The sequence below is a fragment of the Emydura macquarii genome, unplaced genomic scaffold (genome assembly GCF_026122565.2).
Source record: "Emydura macquarii macquarii isolate MOO-44397 ecotype Brisbane River unplaced genomic scaffold, CSIRO-AGI_Emac_v2 contig_2246, whole genome shotgun sequence".
Classification (NCBI taxonomy): domain Eukaryota; kingdom Metazoa; phylum Chordata; order Testudines; family Chelidae; genus Emydura; species Emydura macquarii.
The window spans coordinates 1,767,581-1,781,092 of record NW_027132383.1 but is presented as its reverse complement, the minus strand read 5'-3'; the positions used below and the strand labels follow the sequence as shown (position 1 = coordinate 1,781,092).

General features: G+C 46.6%; 1 protein-coding gene across 2 annotated transcripts in view; it reads left to right on the top strand.

Annotated features, from left to right (window-relative positions):
- Window positions 1-13,512, top strand: part of PPP1R16A (protein phosphatase 1 regulatory subunit 16A) — a 65,435-nt gene that overhangs the window by 13,873 nt on the left and 38,050 nt on the right. The window contains exon 2 of one of the 2 annotated variants that reach the window (XM_067560108.1): window positions 114-2,137. In XM_067560108.1, the coding sequence (XP_067416209.1) occupies window positions 1,888-2,137 (250 nt within the window). In that variant the 5' untranslated portion in view covers window positions 114-1,887. Of the gene's footprint in view, window positions 1-113; window positions 2,138-13,512 lie in introns of those variants that run through there. The other variant, XM_067560109.1, reaches the window with a different exon arrangement.

Here is a 13,512-nt window from a genome sequence, read left to right as displayed (position 1 = left end):
GGTGCAGAGATGGGTCAGGTTCTTGTAGCAAGGGGCAGGCTCCCTACAGCACCTATTCCCCCAGCCATGCTCTACCTCCCCTGTGATCTGTTTCTTTGTTCCTTCTTTTGCAGGACTCCTGAAGCTCCTCTCTCAGGGCGTGTTTGATCGTGGACAGCAGGAAGCTCAGCCCAGCTTCCAAGTGCACTGTGGCTGACTGCAGGGAGGGAGGAGTTGCCAGCTAGTACAGCGCTTGCACCCCCTGCCAAGATGCAAGCTGAGGCTTAGAGATCCAGCTCCTGTGCTGCTCTCCTTTGTGTCCACCCTGGGGAGGGGAAGTGCAAACAGACCGTTTCCTCTTGGAGGGCTTTCAAGCAGCTCCAAGGGAAGCACATGAACTTGCAGAGCATCAGGGAATATGGAGTGAAGGATTTTCCCCTCTGACAATGAGGATCCGTATCTTCAAAGGTCACAGAGCACCTGAAAGAACGTAAGTGGCAAAGACGGGAGACCACAGGGGTTTCCAGTTACAAGGAAGAAACGAAGGCAGAAGGGATTTCTCCCTGCAACGGCAGAGCGAAAGTAGCTAAGAGCCACGGGATTGTACAGTGCCGTGGATACAGTGACAGAGGGGCGTGTGGATCTGCCTCTTCCTCCCATTTCTTCTGCTTGATATTTGATCTCTCCTCCGTCCTTCAGGAGGCTGCTGGTTTATGGTAGTAATGGGCACTAAATATTCACTGGCGTTTCTCTCTTCCGTTGGGCAGCTTTGAACGGTCTCCATGGGGAGGACACAGCAGCCATGGGCTGCGTTCTGAAATAACCTGTTCGTTGCCGGTACTGGGAGGAGCATAGTTTAGAGATTGCTACTTGGAATGAGGACAGCTGCAACTAAGTGATCTGTAAAATTTCCCCTTGTTTTCCACTCCCCAACCCTTGCTTCATGAACACAGGAGGCAAAAGAGAGGACGTTATCCAGGTAATTCGCTTCAGAGCATGGACTTGGTGACAGACAAAAGAACTTTGTAATAATTCTCACCGTGAGCGTGCCTGAGAATCCATCCCGCCACTCTCCGTGCTATGAATTGCTAGGCTGGTGTGGGACTGGCACCCCACTTTGCACTAGTGTCAGGAGTGAACAGGAGTGCTATCAATGATGCTGCTCTGGGGGAGAAGCACAGATTTCCAGGCTTAACCTCCCAAGACTTCAGTCTGCTCAGGAAGAGCAGTGTGGACACAGAATTGATTGGGCTAGCTCAGACCTTTAAGGTGGTTGTCTGGGTGGCTATATCTCTGGGGCTCTTAATGTAATTGTCTATCTTTACCTTTGAAACCAAGCAGGCAGAGCTGAGAGAACATTGTATGGGTCTCTTGGGGCCTCCTGTGAAACCGTGTGTAGGTGGAAAGAGGCTGCAAAGAGTCTAAGCCCAAGAAGGAAGATTCTGTTGCTGCTACTACTCTTTGTCCCTGCATGGCTGTTTGCTGGGCTGAGGGACAGAAGCGAGAGCCTCTCTCACCAGTGGTACAGTGCACTTTACTTGTTAGCTCTTTGCATGGTAAGAGTTTTTCAGGAATGACTGCTGACTTCCAACTCATGTGAAAGACCCTGGGTGTTTGAGGCCTGGGAAGACCATCCAACCAACCAGGGAAAAACCCAGAGAGAGGGGTGGCTATGGAGCAGAACCTTCTATCTGCAAAGGGGGTGGCAGAGCCCCAGAAAGCAGCCATATAAGCAGGTATAAAACAAGTTTGCACCATTCCAGCTCTCTGAGGCTGTGGCCTGGAGACAGACTCTTTGAGGTGGTGCAGGTGATGCTCTCTGGGGGCAGGGATCCTCACGCCTCCCTTCTGTACACACCTTCAAGTCCTTGAAGAGGAGAAGTCTGTATTCCCTTTCCTGCAGCAGCCATGGCAGAGCACCTGGAGCTGCTGGCAGAGATGCCAGCAGTGGGCAGGATGACCACGCAGGAGCGACTGAAGCATGCGCAGAAGCGCCGGACGCAGCAGCTGAAGAAATGGGCCCAGTTTGAAAAGGAAGCACAGGGCAAGAAGTCCAAAGCAGAAAAGAGGAGGAAAAACAGCAGCAAGGAGAAGCAAGTGCTGTTCCCGGAGAGCATCAGACTGCTGGAGGCAGCATCTCGCAATGACGTGGAGGAAGGTAGGAAGGGCCAGTGTAAGAGAGTGGGGTGGGGGCTGTGGGGTGTGGGCATAGGTGCTATGTGTGAGGGGTGTGGGATGGTGGCGGGTGGGGGGGAGTTTGCAGGTGCCTCCAGAAGACTTTGGGAGGCTTATTTTTAACAATATCTTGAAGCAGAAATTGTTGTTCAGAAATGAAGGGACCAGCCGCAATGGAATCTGAAGGCCTCTTGGGTTGAATTCTGTAGGTCATGTGTGGTAAGAGCTGCATCACTGCCTCTGCTCAGACCCAGGGGCTACGGGCTGTAATTATCACCTTGGTCTTGAGTTCCTCCTAAGCAAGAAACATCCCATTGTGGGATGATCTTTTGATGTGGGCTTCTTTCCACTAGAGGAAGAGCGGAGTCGTGTTATTGAAGGGTGAAACCTGTTTTCATGGTGTAGGGCCCTGGAGAGTTAGTGGGTCGCCATCACTGGTTGCAAGGGAATCCCATTTCCCCTTTCTGTAGAGGATGTAGATAATGCTGTCCATCCCTGTACGCTTACTGTCTTTTATAACATGACCGGTCCAGGGCAGAGCTCCCACAACCTGCCTTGGGGCTACATTCACCCTTACCCACTTTGCGAGACAGGGGAATTCTTCTTGAGGTTGGGGGGCAAACAACCCAGGATGTGAAAACATCTTGCCTCTCTGGAAAGGTGGCATTTGGATGCCCTCAGACTTTATTTATATAATACAAATGATAAATAAATGATGGTCAGCTTGGTGAAAGGTGATGGCTCTATGACAGCAATCTGCTTTCAGTATGCCTAAAGAACATGTTGTTCTGTTTACACTAATCCCTTGTTTGAAGTCATTGCAGCCTGAGCACTCTCCTATGACTCACCTAGTGCCCTCGACTGCCATTGAGCTCAGCGAGAGCAGAGGAGCCTTTGAGGAATGGGCCTGGGTACCTTTGGTCCATCTGAATGGCATCAGGGTGAAAAGTGGCTCAGCCTGAAGCACACGATGTCGCAGGCCCTCTCACCCCTGCATCATGCCTAGCTCTTCTGGGTTTACCCATGCTCCATTACCATTTTGTTTTAAAACGGTGGCAAATCCAGAGCAACTAAACACCTGCGCAGCTACTCCAGTGCCTGCTCTGGTTAGCAGGCGGCACTAGAAAGGAGTGGCAGACGAGCACCCGTTCTCAACAGGAGACACTGTACCAAATGCGTAGCTGCCTGACATTACTTCTGAGGGGGCTGTACTCGGTTGCCCCAAATCCTATGCCAAGTTGTTGGTCCCCTGAGGCTCCCTTTCCTCATATGGTGTGCTGCAGCATGCAAAACAAAACTAAAATCCTTGGTGGTTGTCAGTCGGTGGCGCACAGCCTCCCAAGGAACAGTCCAGTCCAGAGGAAAGCTGGGGAGACCCCTGCTTTGTTTCCCTATGCTGTGAAGGATGTGCGTCATGGGTTGCGTGGTGAAATTTGCCTTTGATTTTTTTTACTACCTTCAATGTATAACCTTGGAGCAGCGAAGGGGAGAAGTGGCAAAGAAGGGAACAAAGAGAAGGGGAAGAGGTCATAGATCTTCAGTTTGTGACTTTGCTGATTTATTAAGCCCTATCTACTCCACCCCCTTCGGCAAAAGCAGGATTTTCCTGCCAATGTATCTTCTAAATACAGAATGGTGCAAAGGGCACAAGTAGCTACAAAGTTTGACATCCTAAGGTGGTTTGATTCCAGGAAGCAGCTGGAGTTAAAGAGGCAAAGCTCATCTCTGTCTCTTGCTGCTGGGTGATCATGGTTAAAGGGCAGGTAGTGTTGCAAGAGTGTTACCAACATTGGAGGCAGGCTTTTAATAAGAGAAAATGGGTCAAGCAAGTGTTTTCAGCTGCTGCCACGGACACACCAGCATTCTGTTCTGGAAATCACATACTTTGATTTGCCTTTTTTAAAACTAATTTCTTAGACTCTCACAGTTCTTGTAATTTTAGTTTCCTGAGAACTTTTTGAGTCGAGTTCTAACATGTTCTGATGGCTCCAATGGTTAACAGAGTCACTAAATAATGGGTGCTGGTTCAGCTCTCTACAGTATTGAGATTCTGTTCAGTGTTAGTGAAATGAAATGAGAAAACTTTTGCAAACTACAATGATTGCATTGCTTGTTAGTTCTGTACTGGACATTAAGTTGCCAGCTGAAGCTGAGCTAATGGTTTTAAAAGGAGTATTGACTTAATAGTGACCTATCATTAACTACGGCTCTTTATAATCACTCGTTAATGCAGAAATGCACAAACTGCTTGACTTATGGAGGGTTTACTAGCCAGCTGTAGCCTGAGGATTAATCTGGGGTGCAATTTGCACTAGTCACAGGTCCTTTCCCTGTAGTGGCTATGTAAATTATTTAACTGTAGGGATGAGATTGGTGAATCACATGCCTGGAACATACTGATTTCATTTAGCAACAGCTGTGAAAGGAGCATCCCAACCCATCATCCTGAGGCAATCCTCTGCTAAGAAGCCTGCCACCCCAGCTGCTGAGAATGATGAAGGGGTGCAGTTTCTGGGACCCTCCTCTGTCTCTTGTATCAGCCTCGGGCTAGCAGGCTGCTGTTCATTACAAGCATTCACTGCCCAATTCTGGCTTTTGAAAAGGAGAAGGAGCTTACTCTATGAGCCTCCTGACTGTTGGGGGAGGTGGTTTGTTTGGTGTTGCCTCTCCACTACCGTATTCCCCTCCCAGACTCCCTTATTTTTGGGGTTGGGAAAGGGGGTCCTCCCCAGTTCCTGCCTTTACTGCTGTTCATTGGTTACTCAAGCAACCGCAGAGTGAATTTTCTGCAAATCTTGTCACTTCCACTGCTGCCCACAAGATTCTGCTCCTGTGCTTAGGAAAGATCTGAGCAGCCTCAGAGGTCCTGGAGCTGTTTGCAGACTCAGCCCTGGTCCACGCTCACCTGGCGATTCGGCGGCAGTCGACGGGAGTTACGCAAACTTCGCAGAGTAGCTTGCGTAACTCACGTCGACTGCTCTGCTTCCCTTCTGCGTGCTGTCTACACTGCGCTGCGCTACTTGAGGGGGTGGTTTTACTCAGTCGACTTCCTGTTCGATTGAGCGGGTCTATACCGACTGCTCAATCGATCCAGAAAGATCGATCTGGTGACAGCCAGGGTCAGTATAGACATGGCCTCAGAAAGACAACACTGTGTCAGGTCATGTTTGGGAGGTTCCCTTCACAATTACCAGTGGTACAAGCGTGAAACTGATGCTGGGTTAACTTCCGCACTGTGCTCGTCAGCAACTGGTTTCTGCTTGCCACGGACAAGTGGACAAATAGATTTTTTTTCAAACTTTGACTATTTATCTAAAAATAGTGAAATTTAACAACAATTGAATAAGGCTTGCCCTTTGCTTTGCAAGCTACAAAGATTCAGTGATTGCATGCTGCTTGCGATGTATGGTACAATAAGATGCCAATTGAAAATTAACAATTTATAAATAATGGTATATTCAACAAGAACATAAAAACCTGTAGTAACATAGACGTTAGGCACTGTGTGAAATTACATATATTTAACTCATGTTAATCTATTTGATTTTTTTGATACTGACATTTGCTGAGGTCCTGCGTAATTCCTCCTCAGATTTGATAACCTGTAAATTTTCCACATCTTCTCAGGGTTTTGAGAATTGTTGTTAGTTCCTTGCATATTAGACCGAGGTGTAACTCTGGCAAGGAATAAGGAGGTGTCCAAAATCCCATTGCCTTGCCAGTAGGAGCCTACTAGGTTAACTAAGAGAAGGGGAAGCAGTCTGGTGTATTGAAGTTAGAGGTTGGGGCCCTGGGTTCTTATTTCTGGATGGTCCATTTATTGGTCATGTGACCTTGGACAAGTCACTTCAACAACCGTGCCTCAGTTTCCTTGTCTAAAATGGGGGACTAATGTTGTGTAGATGTCCTTCTACAATGCTTTGAGATGTCTCAGATGAAAAAACCTATATAGGTATATGCTTATTTTTAATGTTAAATTGTTAATATTGCATAGTCAGACTGGTCCATTGTGGCATTATCTACTCTAATGACCAGTGGTGAGTACAGTATGTTAGGCTGGGAGCAGCTGTCTGGGAGATGATTTATGGGGAAGAGGATTCTTCCTAATCTTGTTTCAGTTCCCTCTTACAGCTCTTACTCTCTGATTGGATTAAGCAATTTACAACAGTATATTTCTTTTGCCTCCTCTCCACACCTGTCACAGTGTGGGCAAAGTGCTAGGTATGGGGGAACCTGTGATTGCTCTTATCTCTAACGCTGGGCGGTTCCCACTGAAGTGCAGGTCCCAGCTGCTTGCAATCTTGAGCTGAGTGGCCTGGCTCTCAACCATTGCATGCTGGGACTTCTTGTCCTTGGGTGCTTATTCTCTGTATTAAATGTGAAGGGAGCTGCCATCTGCTCTAGTTTATGCAGTTAGGGGTGACCTTTGGGGTCCTGGCAAGTTGACAGTGTGGTCCAGCTTATTACAATGCAGTATGTTAGAGGCTGGGTTTACCGGCTTCTGGTAGCTGTGTGCAGATAAGCAGTGTCAGGTGCATGTGGCTTGGGAATCTGAACATGAATGGACTATAAAATGGATAGAGAACTGGCTAGAGCATAGGGCTCAACGAGTAGTGATCAATGGCTCCATGTCTAGCTGGCAACCGGTCACAAGCGGAGTGCCCCAGGGGTCGGTCCTGGGGCTGGTATTGTTCAACATCTTTATTAATGATCTGGAGGATGGGGTAGATTGCACCCTCAGCAAGTTTGCGGACGACACTAAGCTGGGGGGAGTGGTAGATACCCTGGAGGGCAGGGATAGGATACAGAGCGACCTAAACAAACTGGAGGATTGGGCCAAAAGAAATCTAATGAGGTTCAACAAGGACAAGTGCAGAGTCCTCCACTTAGGAAGGAAGAATCCCATGCACAGCTATAGACTGGGGACCGACGAGCTGGGCAGCAGTTCTGCAGAAAAGGACCTGGGGGTAACAGTGGATAGAAAGCTGGATATGAGTCAGCAGTGTGCCCTGGTTGTCAAAAAGGCTAATAGCATATTGGGCTGCATTAGGAGGGGCATTGCCAGCAGGTCACGGGAAGTGATTATTCCCCTCTATTCGGCATTGGTGAGGCCGCATTTAGAATATTGTGTCCAGTTTTGGGCCCCCCACTACAAAAAGGATGTGGAAAAGCTGGAGAGAGTCCAGCGGAGGGCAACAAAAATGATGAGGGGGCTGGAGCACAGGACTTATGAGGAGAGGCTGAGGGAACTGGGCTTGTTTAGTCTGCAAAAGAGAAGAGTGAGGGGGGATTTGATAGCGGCCTTTAACTACCTGAAAGGGGCTTCCAGGGAGGATGGGGCTAGGCTGTTCTTGGTGGTGGCAGATGACAGAACAAGGAGCAACGGTCTCAAGTTGCAGGGCGAGAGGTCTAGGTTGGACATTAGGAAAAAGTTTTTTACTAGGAGGGTGGTGAAGCACTGGAATGGGTTACCTAGGAAGGTGGTGGAATCTCCATCCTTAGAGGTTTTTAAGCTGAGGCTTGACAAAGCCCTGGGTGGGATGATATAGCTGAGGTTAGTCCTGCTTTGAGCAGGGGGTTGGACTAGATGACCTCCTCAGGTCCCTTCCAACTCTAATATTCTATGATTCTATGTATCCCTTGAATGTCTTGTAATGTTCAGCATGTCCATATTTCAGAGGGTGATTAGTCCATTTTTCTGGGAAGGGGAGATGTTTCCTCAGCAAAGTGTAACTCTCATTGGAGAGGGAATGGTGAGTTTCATCTGCTGAATCACTTAAACAAAAACTCTTTGTGGAGTTGGAGGATGGAATTTATCCTGTCCTTTTCCTGCAACAGCCCAGAAAGCATCTCTCTGTGGGAATCCAGAAATCAAAACGAAAAACATAATTTGCAGATGTCAGTTCAGGATTCACACTTGAGGCCTCTGCCTGGAGAAGTAGTTGCTCCTCCCACCCTTCCCTCCTGGTAAGAATGGGACCAGTCCACTTTCTTCTGAATCGCAGACTACCAAGTAGATTGTCTGTGGTAATCAGCTAAAACCTGAAACAAATCTGAATACCTTTAGGTGTTGCTGGGAGCCAGTGTTTCAAGACTGAAGGCAGGAGGTTACTGCTTTGGGAAAGGGTTTGCAGTGTGGTTTTTGGATCAGGATAGCTGAAGTGTCCTAATTCATTTTGGAGCTCTTTGTCATCAGATGATGAATACCTCAGTGCTGGATTTCTGGTATGAGTCAAATCCAAATAGTGTCTGTCATACCCTCATAATTCATTGGTGCCAGCACGTAAACGTTGGCAGCTGTACCTTGGTGTGCAGTGAATCTATCTCAAGGTGACCAGCTAAGCAGGGGTGGGCTGGCTCAGCACTTGGAAGTGAGGCCTGCAAGGAAAGTCCAGTGTGCTGAGACCAATGGCGATAGTGAATCGGAGTGTTGTTATCACTGCAGGACTTGCAGGTTTATGGCGGAGAGGTAGAGTAGAAATCCTAACCATTTGTACTCAGTGCAGATCTCCTGGTGCTTTATTCAAGAGCTGAGGGGTTAATACTTGTGTCCCAACCAGATTTTTGTTCATCTAATGGTGGTCTGCCAGCCCAAATCCCCTGCAGTTTCAGTCGTATGTGGTATTTTGTCTCTTGATTGATGCCCTAAACTGTTGAGCAGTGTTGCTGTGCATTGTTGACTAGCAGTGCTGGGGTTTCCAAGTAAAAGATGGCCACTACACGTGCGATGCACTGTCTGGCTCTACCCCGCCATCTGTCCTGAGTGGATAATGACACACTATGGTCCTCAAATGAAAAGGCAGATCGGTTAAAAATAGAAATAATGTTAACCAGCTGAATTTCATCAGGACTTGGTTATGGGCTCCAGTGAAGGAACAGAAAAGGGGCTTTGTGGCTTTTTGCTTTAAACTTCACATGACGGAAAACTGCTGGCTCAGCGGGCCTGGAGATTGAAGCTCTCTGTCCGTACAATAGGTGCAGCTTCCCTACATCCCCCTGCCATCTGGGGGGATGACCTCTAGCTGCTTGGTCTCTATGGCCTGCTCAGTCCTTGGCCTCTCTGCCTCCAGAATGGACTGAGATCCACCAAGTCATTTTGCACAGGCCACTAAACTGCCATCATAAGAACGGCCATACTGGGTTAGACCAATGGTCCATCTAGCTCAGTATCCTGTCTTAAGACAGTGATCAGTGCTAGGTGCTTCAGAGGGAATGAATAGAACAGGTAATCATCAAGTGATCCATCTCGTCAGCCATTCTCAGCCTCTGGCAAACAGCAATCTCTGCCCATCCTGGCTAATAGCCATTGATGGACCTATCCTCCATGAACTTATCAAGTTCTTTTTTGAACCCTGTTATAACCTTTGGCCTTCACAGCATCCTCTGGCAAGGAGTTCCATCATTTTATATGTATAATTGGGATGATGTTTTCCAGTGTGCATTACTTTGCATTTATCAACATTGAATTTCATCTGCCAGTTTGCTGCTCAGTCACCCAGTTTTGGAAGAACCCTTTGGAACTCTTCACAGTCTGCTTTGGACTTAATTGTCTTGAGTAGTTTTGTATCATCTGCACATTTTGCCACCTCACAGTTTACCCCTTTTTTCAGATCCTTTATGAATATGTTGAACAGTTCTGGTCCTGTACAAACCCCTGGGGGACACCACTATTTACCTCTCCCCATTCTGAAAACTGACCATTTATTCCCACCCTTTGTTTCCTATCTTTTAACCAATTACTGATCCAGGAGAGGACCTTCCCTCTTATCCCATGACCACTTACTTTGTTTAAGAGCCTTTGCTGAGGGACTTTGTCAAAGGCTTTCTGAAAATCCTAAGTATGCTGTATCCACTAGATCACCGTTCTCCACATGCTTGTTGACCTCCTCAAAGAATTCTAGTAGATTGGTGAGGCATGATTTCCTTTTACAAAAACCATGTTGACTCTTCCCCAACAAATCCTATTAATCTATGTGTCTGATAATTCTGTTCTTTACTGTAGTTTCAGCCAATTTGCCTGATACTGAAGTTAGGCTTTTCAACCTATAATTGCCGGGATCACCTCTGGAGCCTTTTAAAAAAATTGGCATCACATTAGCTATCTTCCAGTCATCTGGTACAGAAGCTGATTGACATGATAGGTTACATGCCATAGTTAGTAGTTCTGCAATTTCACTTTTGGGTTCCTTAGAACTCTTGGATGAATCTCATCTTCCTGGTGATTTATTACTGTCTAATTTATCAATTTGTTCCAAAATCTCCTCTAATGACACCTCAATCTGGGACAGTTCCTGAAAAGAATGGCTTAGGTTTGGGAATCTCCCTCACATCCTCAGTCATGCAGACCGATGCAAAGAGTTCATTTAGTTTCTCTGCAATAGCCTTATCTTCCTTGAAAGTGCTCCCTTAGCTTCTTGATCATCCAGTGGCCCCACTGCTTGTTTAGCAGGCTTCCTGCTTCTGATGTACTTAAACATTTTTGATGTTACTTCTTCAGTCTTTGGCTAGCTGTTCTTCAGATTCTTTTTTGGCCTTCCTAATTGTATTTTTACACTTCACTTGCCAGAGTTTATGCTCCTTTCTATTTTCCTCAGTAGGATTTAACTTCCACTTTTTAAAGGATGCCATTTTACTTTGTTTGGTCATGGTGGCACTTTTTTGGTCCTCTTACTGTGTATTTTTTTTTTAAATTTGGGATATATTTAAATTGAGCATCTATTATGGTGTCTTCAAAAAGTTTCCATGCAGCTTGCTGGGATTTCACTTTTGGCACTGTACTTTTTAATTTCTGTTTAACTAACTTTCTCATTTTTGTGTAATTCCCCTTTCTGAAATTAAATGCTGTCATGATGGGCTGCTTTGATGTTTTCTCCCTCACAGGGATGTTCAATTTTATTACGTTATGGTTACTATTACCAAGCGGTTCAGCTATATTCATGTCTTGGACCAGATCCTGTGCTTCACTTAGGACTAAGGGCTGGTCTACACTACAGAGTTTTGGCAAGGGAACAGTGGAGGCTGAAATGCTCCTCCCACCAGTGTAACTCCCCTGCTATGCTGAGGTAATAAAACTACCTCAACAAGAGGCACAGGGCTTTGTCAGTGTAGGTAGAGCAATGCAGTGTCAGTGTAGATACTTGAATCTGCTGTTGATTGTCATTCTTGTTAATTTTTGTGAAATTGACAAGAAAGCTGAGCAGCTAGAGCCCAGCTGCCTCCCTTGGAGAGCTGAGCAGCTGGACCCCACTCCTGGCAGGAGTTAGCGGTGAGAAGCCCTGGATAGTTCCCCCCAGTTCAGGGTAGAATACACCCACTCCCAGCCAGGAGCCGGGGGGAAGGAGAAGGAGGAACCTTGTCAATTTCATCCCTGGCAGCTGGCAGAGCCATGAAATTGAGGAAAGGCGGGGGAAGTCGAGGGGAGCCCGGCTCCTGGTAGGAAGCTGAGACCCCAGGCTCTCTCCGCTCACCACACTGCCCCTCTTCAGTTGGTGGAAGTGTTCCTGGTGGGGACACATACCAACAACCCAAGGAGGGTAGTGTGGACATCAGCCACTGCAGTAATTAATGCGGTGGCTGCAAGTCGACCTGTGCTAGGTCGACATATCTTTGTAGTTTAGACAAGGCCTAAATCAATAATTGCCTCTCCTCTTGTGGGTTCCAGGACTAGCTGCTCCAAGAAGCAGTCATTTAAGGTTTCAGAAAACTTTATCTCAGCATCCCGTTCTGCGGTGACGTGTACCCAGTCAATATGGGGATAGTTGAAATCCTCCATTATTATTGAGTTTTTTATTTTTATAGCCTCTGTAACCTCCCTGAGCATTTCACAGTCACTATCACCATCCTGGTCAGGTGTCGGTAGTATATCCCTATTGCTCTATTCTGATTATTCAAGCATGGAATTACTGTCCATAGAGATTCTGTGGCACAATTTAGTTAAATGAAATAAAAAGCTTAAATGGACTCTCTGCTTTCTTTCACATATAGCGCCACTCCCCCACCAACACGACCTAGTCTGTCCTTCTAATGTATTTTGTACCTGGTATTACTGTGTCCCTTTGATTATCCTCATTTCACCAAGTTTCTGTGATGCCTATTATATCAATATCCTCATTTAATATGTGGCACTCAAGTTCACCCATCTTGGTATTTAGACTGCTAGCATTTGTATATAAGCACTTGTCACTTCTTAGCTGTCTGCCGGTATGTGGTGTAATTGAATGGGACTCTTTTTCATTTGACTGTTTCTCATCAGATGAGGCAGCAGCTCTTGCACATTACTGAACTAGGCCTTGTTTGAAATGAAAGGCTCCGTATGCCCTCCCCAATTTTATTATTTATCTGGGCTTGCAGTGGAGTAGTGGTTGGTAATTGTTTCTCTGCCCCTGAGAGTCCTCTCAGGGTTATCTCAAAGGCCTGTTTTATCCATTCCTGCTCAACATATATATGAGGCTATTGGGAAGGTAGGGAGGAGTGTAATCAATATGCTGGGGTCCAGCTCTGTTTCATGACAACTGACCTGGACCAGTATCTCTGTGAGATTGGAGCTTGGCTGAGGCTCAGTCCAGGTTATGTTGGTGCCCCTGTCTGAGGGAGTGAGACCATAGTTTTGTTGTTCAGAATTTTGCAATCTGGGAGTGAAATCCTGGCCTCACTGAAATCAGTGACAAAACTCCCATTGGCTTCAGTGAGAGCAGGATTTCAGACGAGGTGATGTGAGGTGCTATGTTACTCTTTTATATGCCCAGCTAGCAACTGTGAAATGCAAACTTTCCATCCCAGCTTGGCTACAAGAGTGCATCCTGGCCTTTCCAGTGTGAACCTTGCTTCAGTTACGCAGGCACTTGTCACCTCAGTTAGATTGCTGTAACGGCATTGCATGATGTTGTTCAGAAGCTATTGTAGAATGTGGTGTTTTGCTTATTATACTGTCACAGTAAGAATACAAACCCCAGTGACCGGTGGTCAGTCCCAGGTGCCGGTGAGCCTCTAGGTGGAGATCACAATGTCACGTTAAGCTGTGAAAGCTCTAAATAGTTTGGGATGCAGTGACCTGAAAGGCAACCTCTCTTCCTGCATGATATTACTAGTTTAGATGGGAGGGAATTGTTGGCAAGATGTTCCCCAGGAGGGACTTGACTCTGGAACTGGCTCTGGCTTGGACCCATAAAGCCTGAGTTTGTTAATGCTCTATAAAGCTCATTTGCTCTTACAGGCATTTGAGGAGGATGTTGGATTCATAAGCAAGATGTATAGGGTTTGGTTGGGTGATTATTTTGTTTAGCATCACAATATACTCAGCGCTGTGCAAGATTGAAAAATAGCCAGTCCTTTTAGAGCCCAGTCTGAAAGGATGGGTTC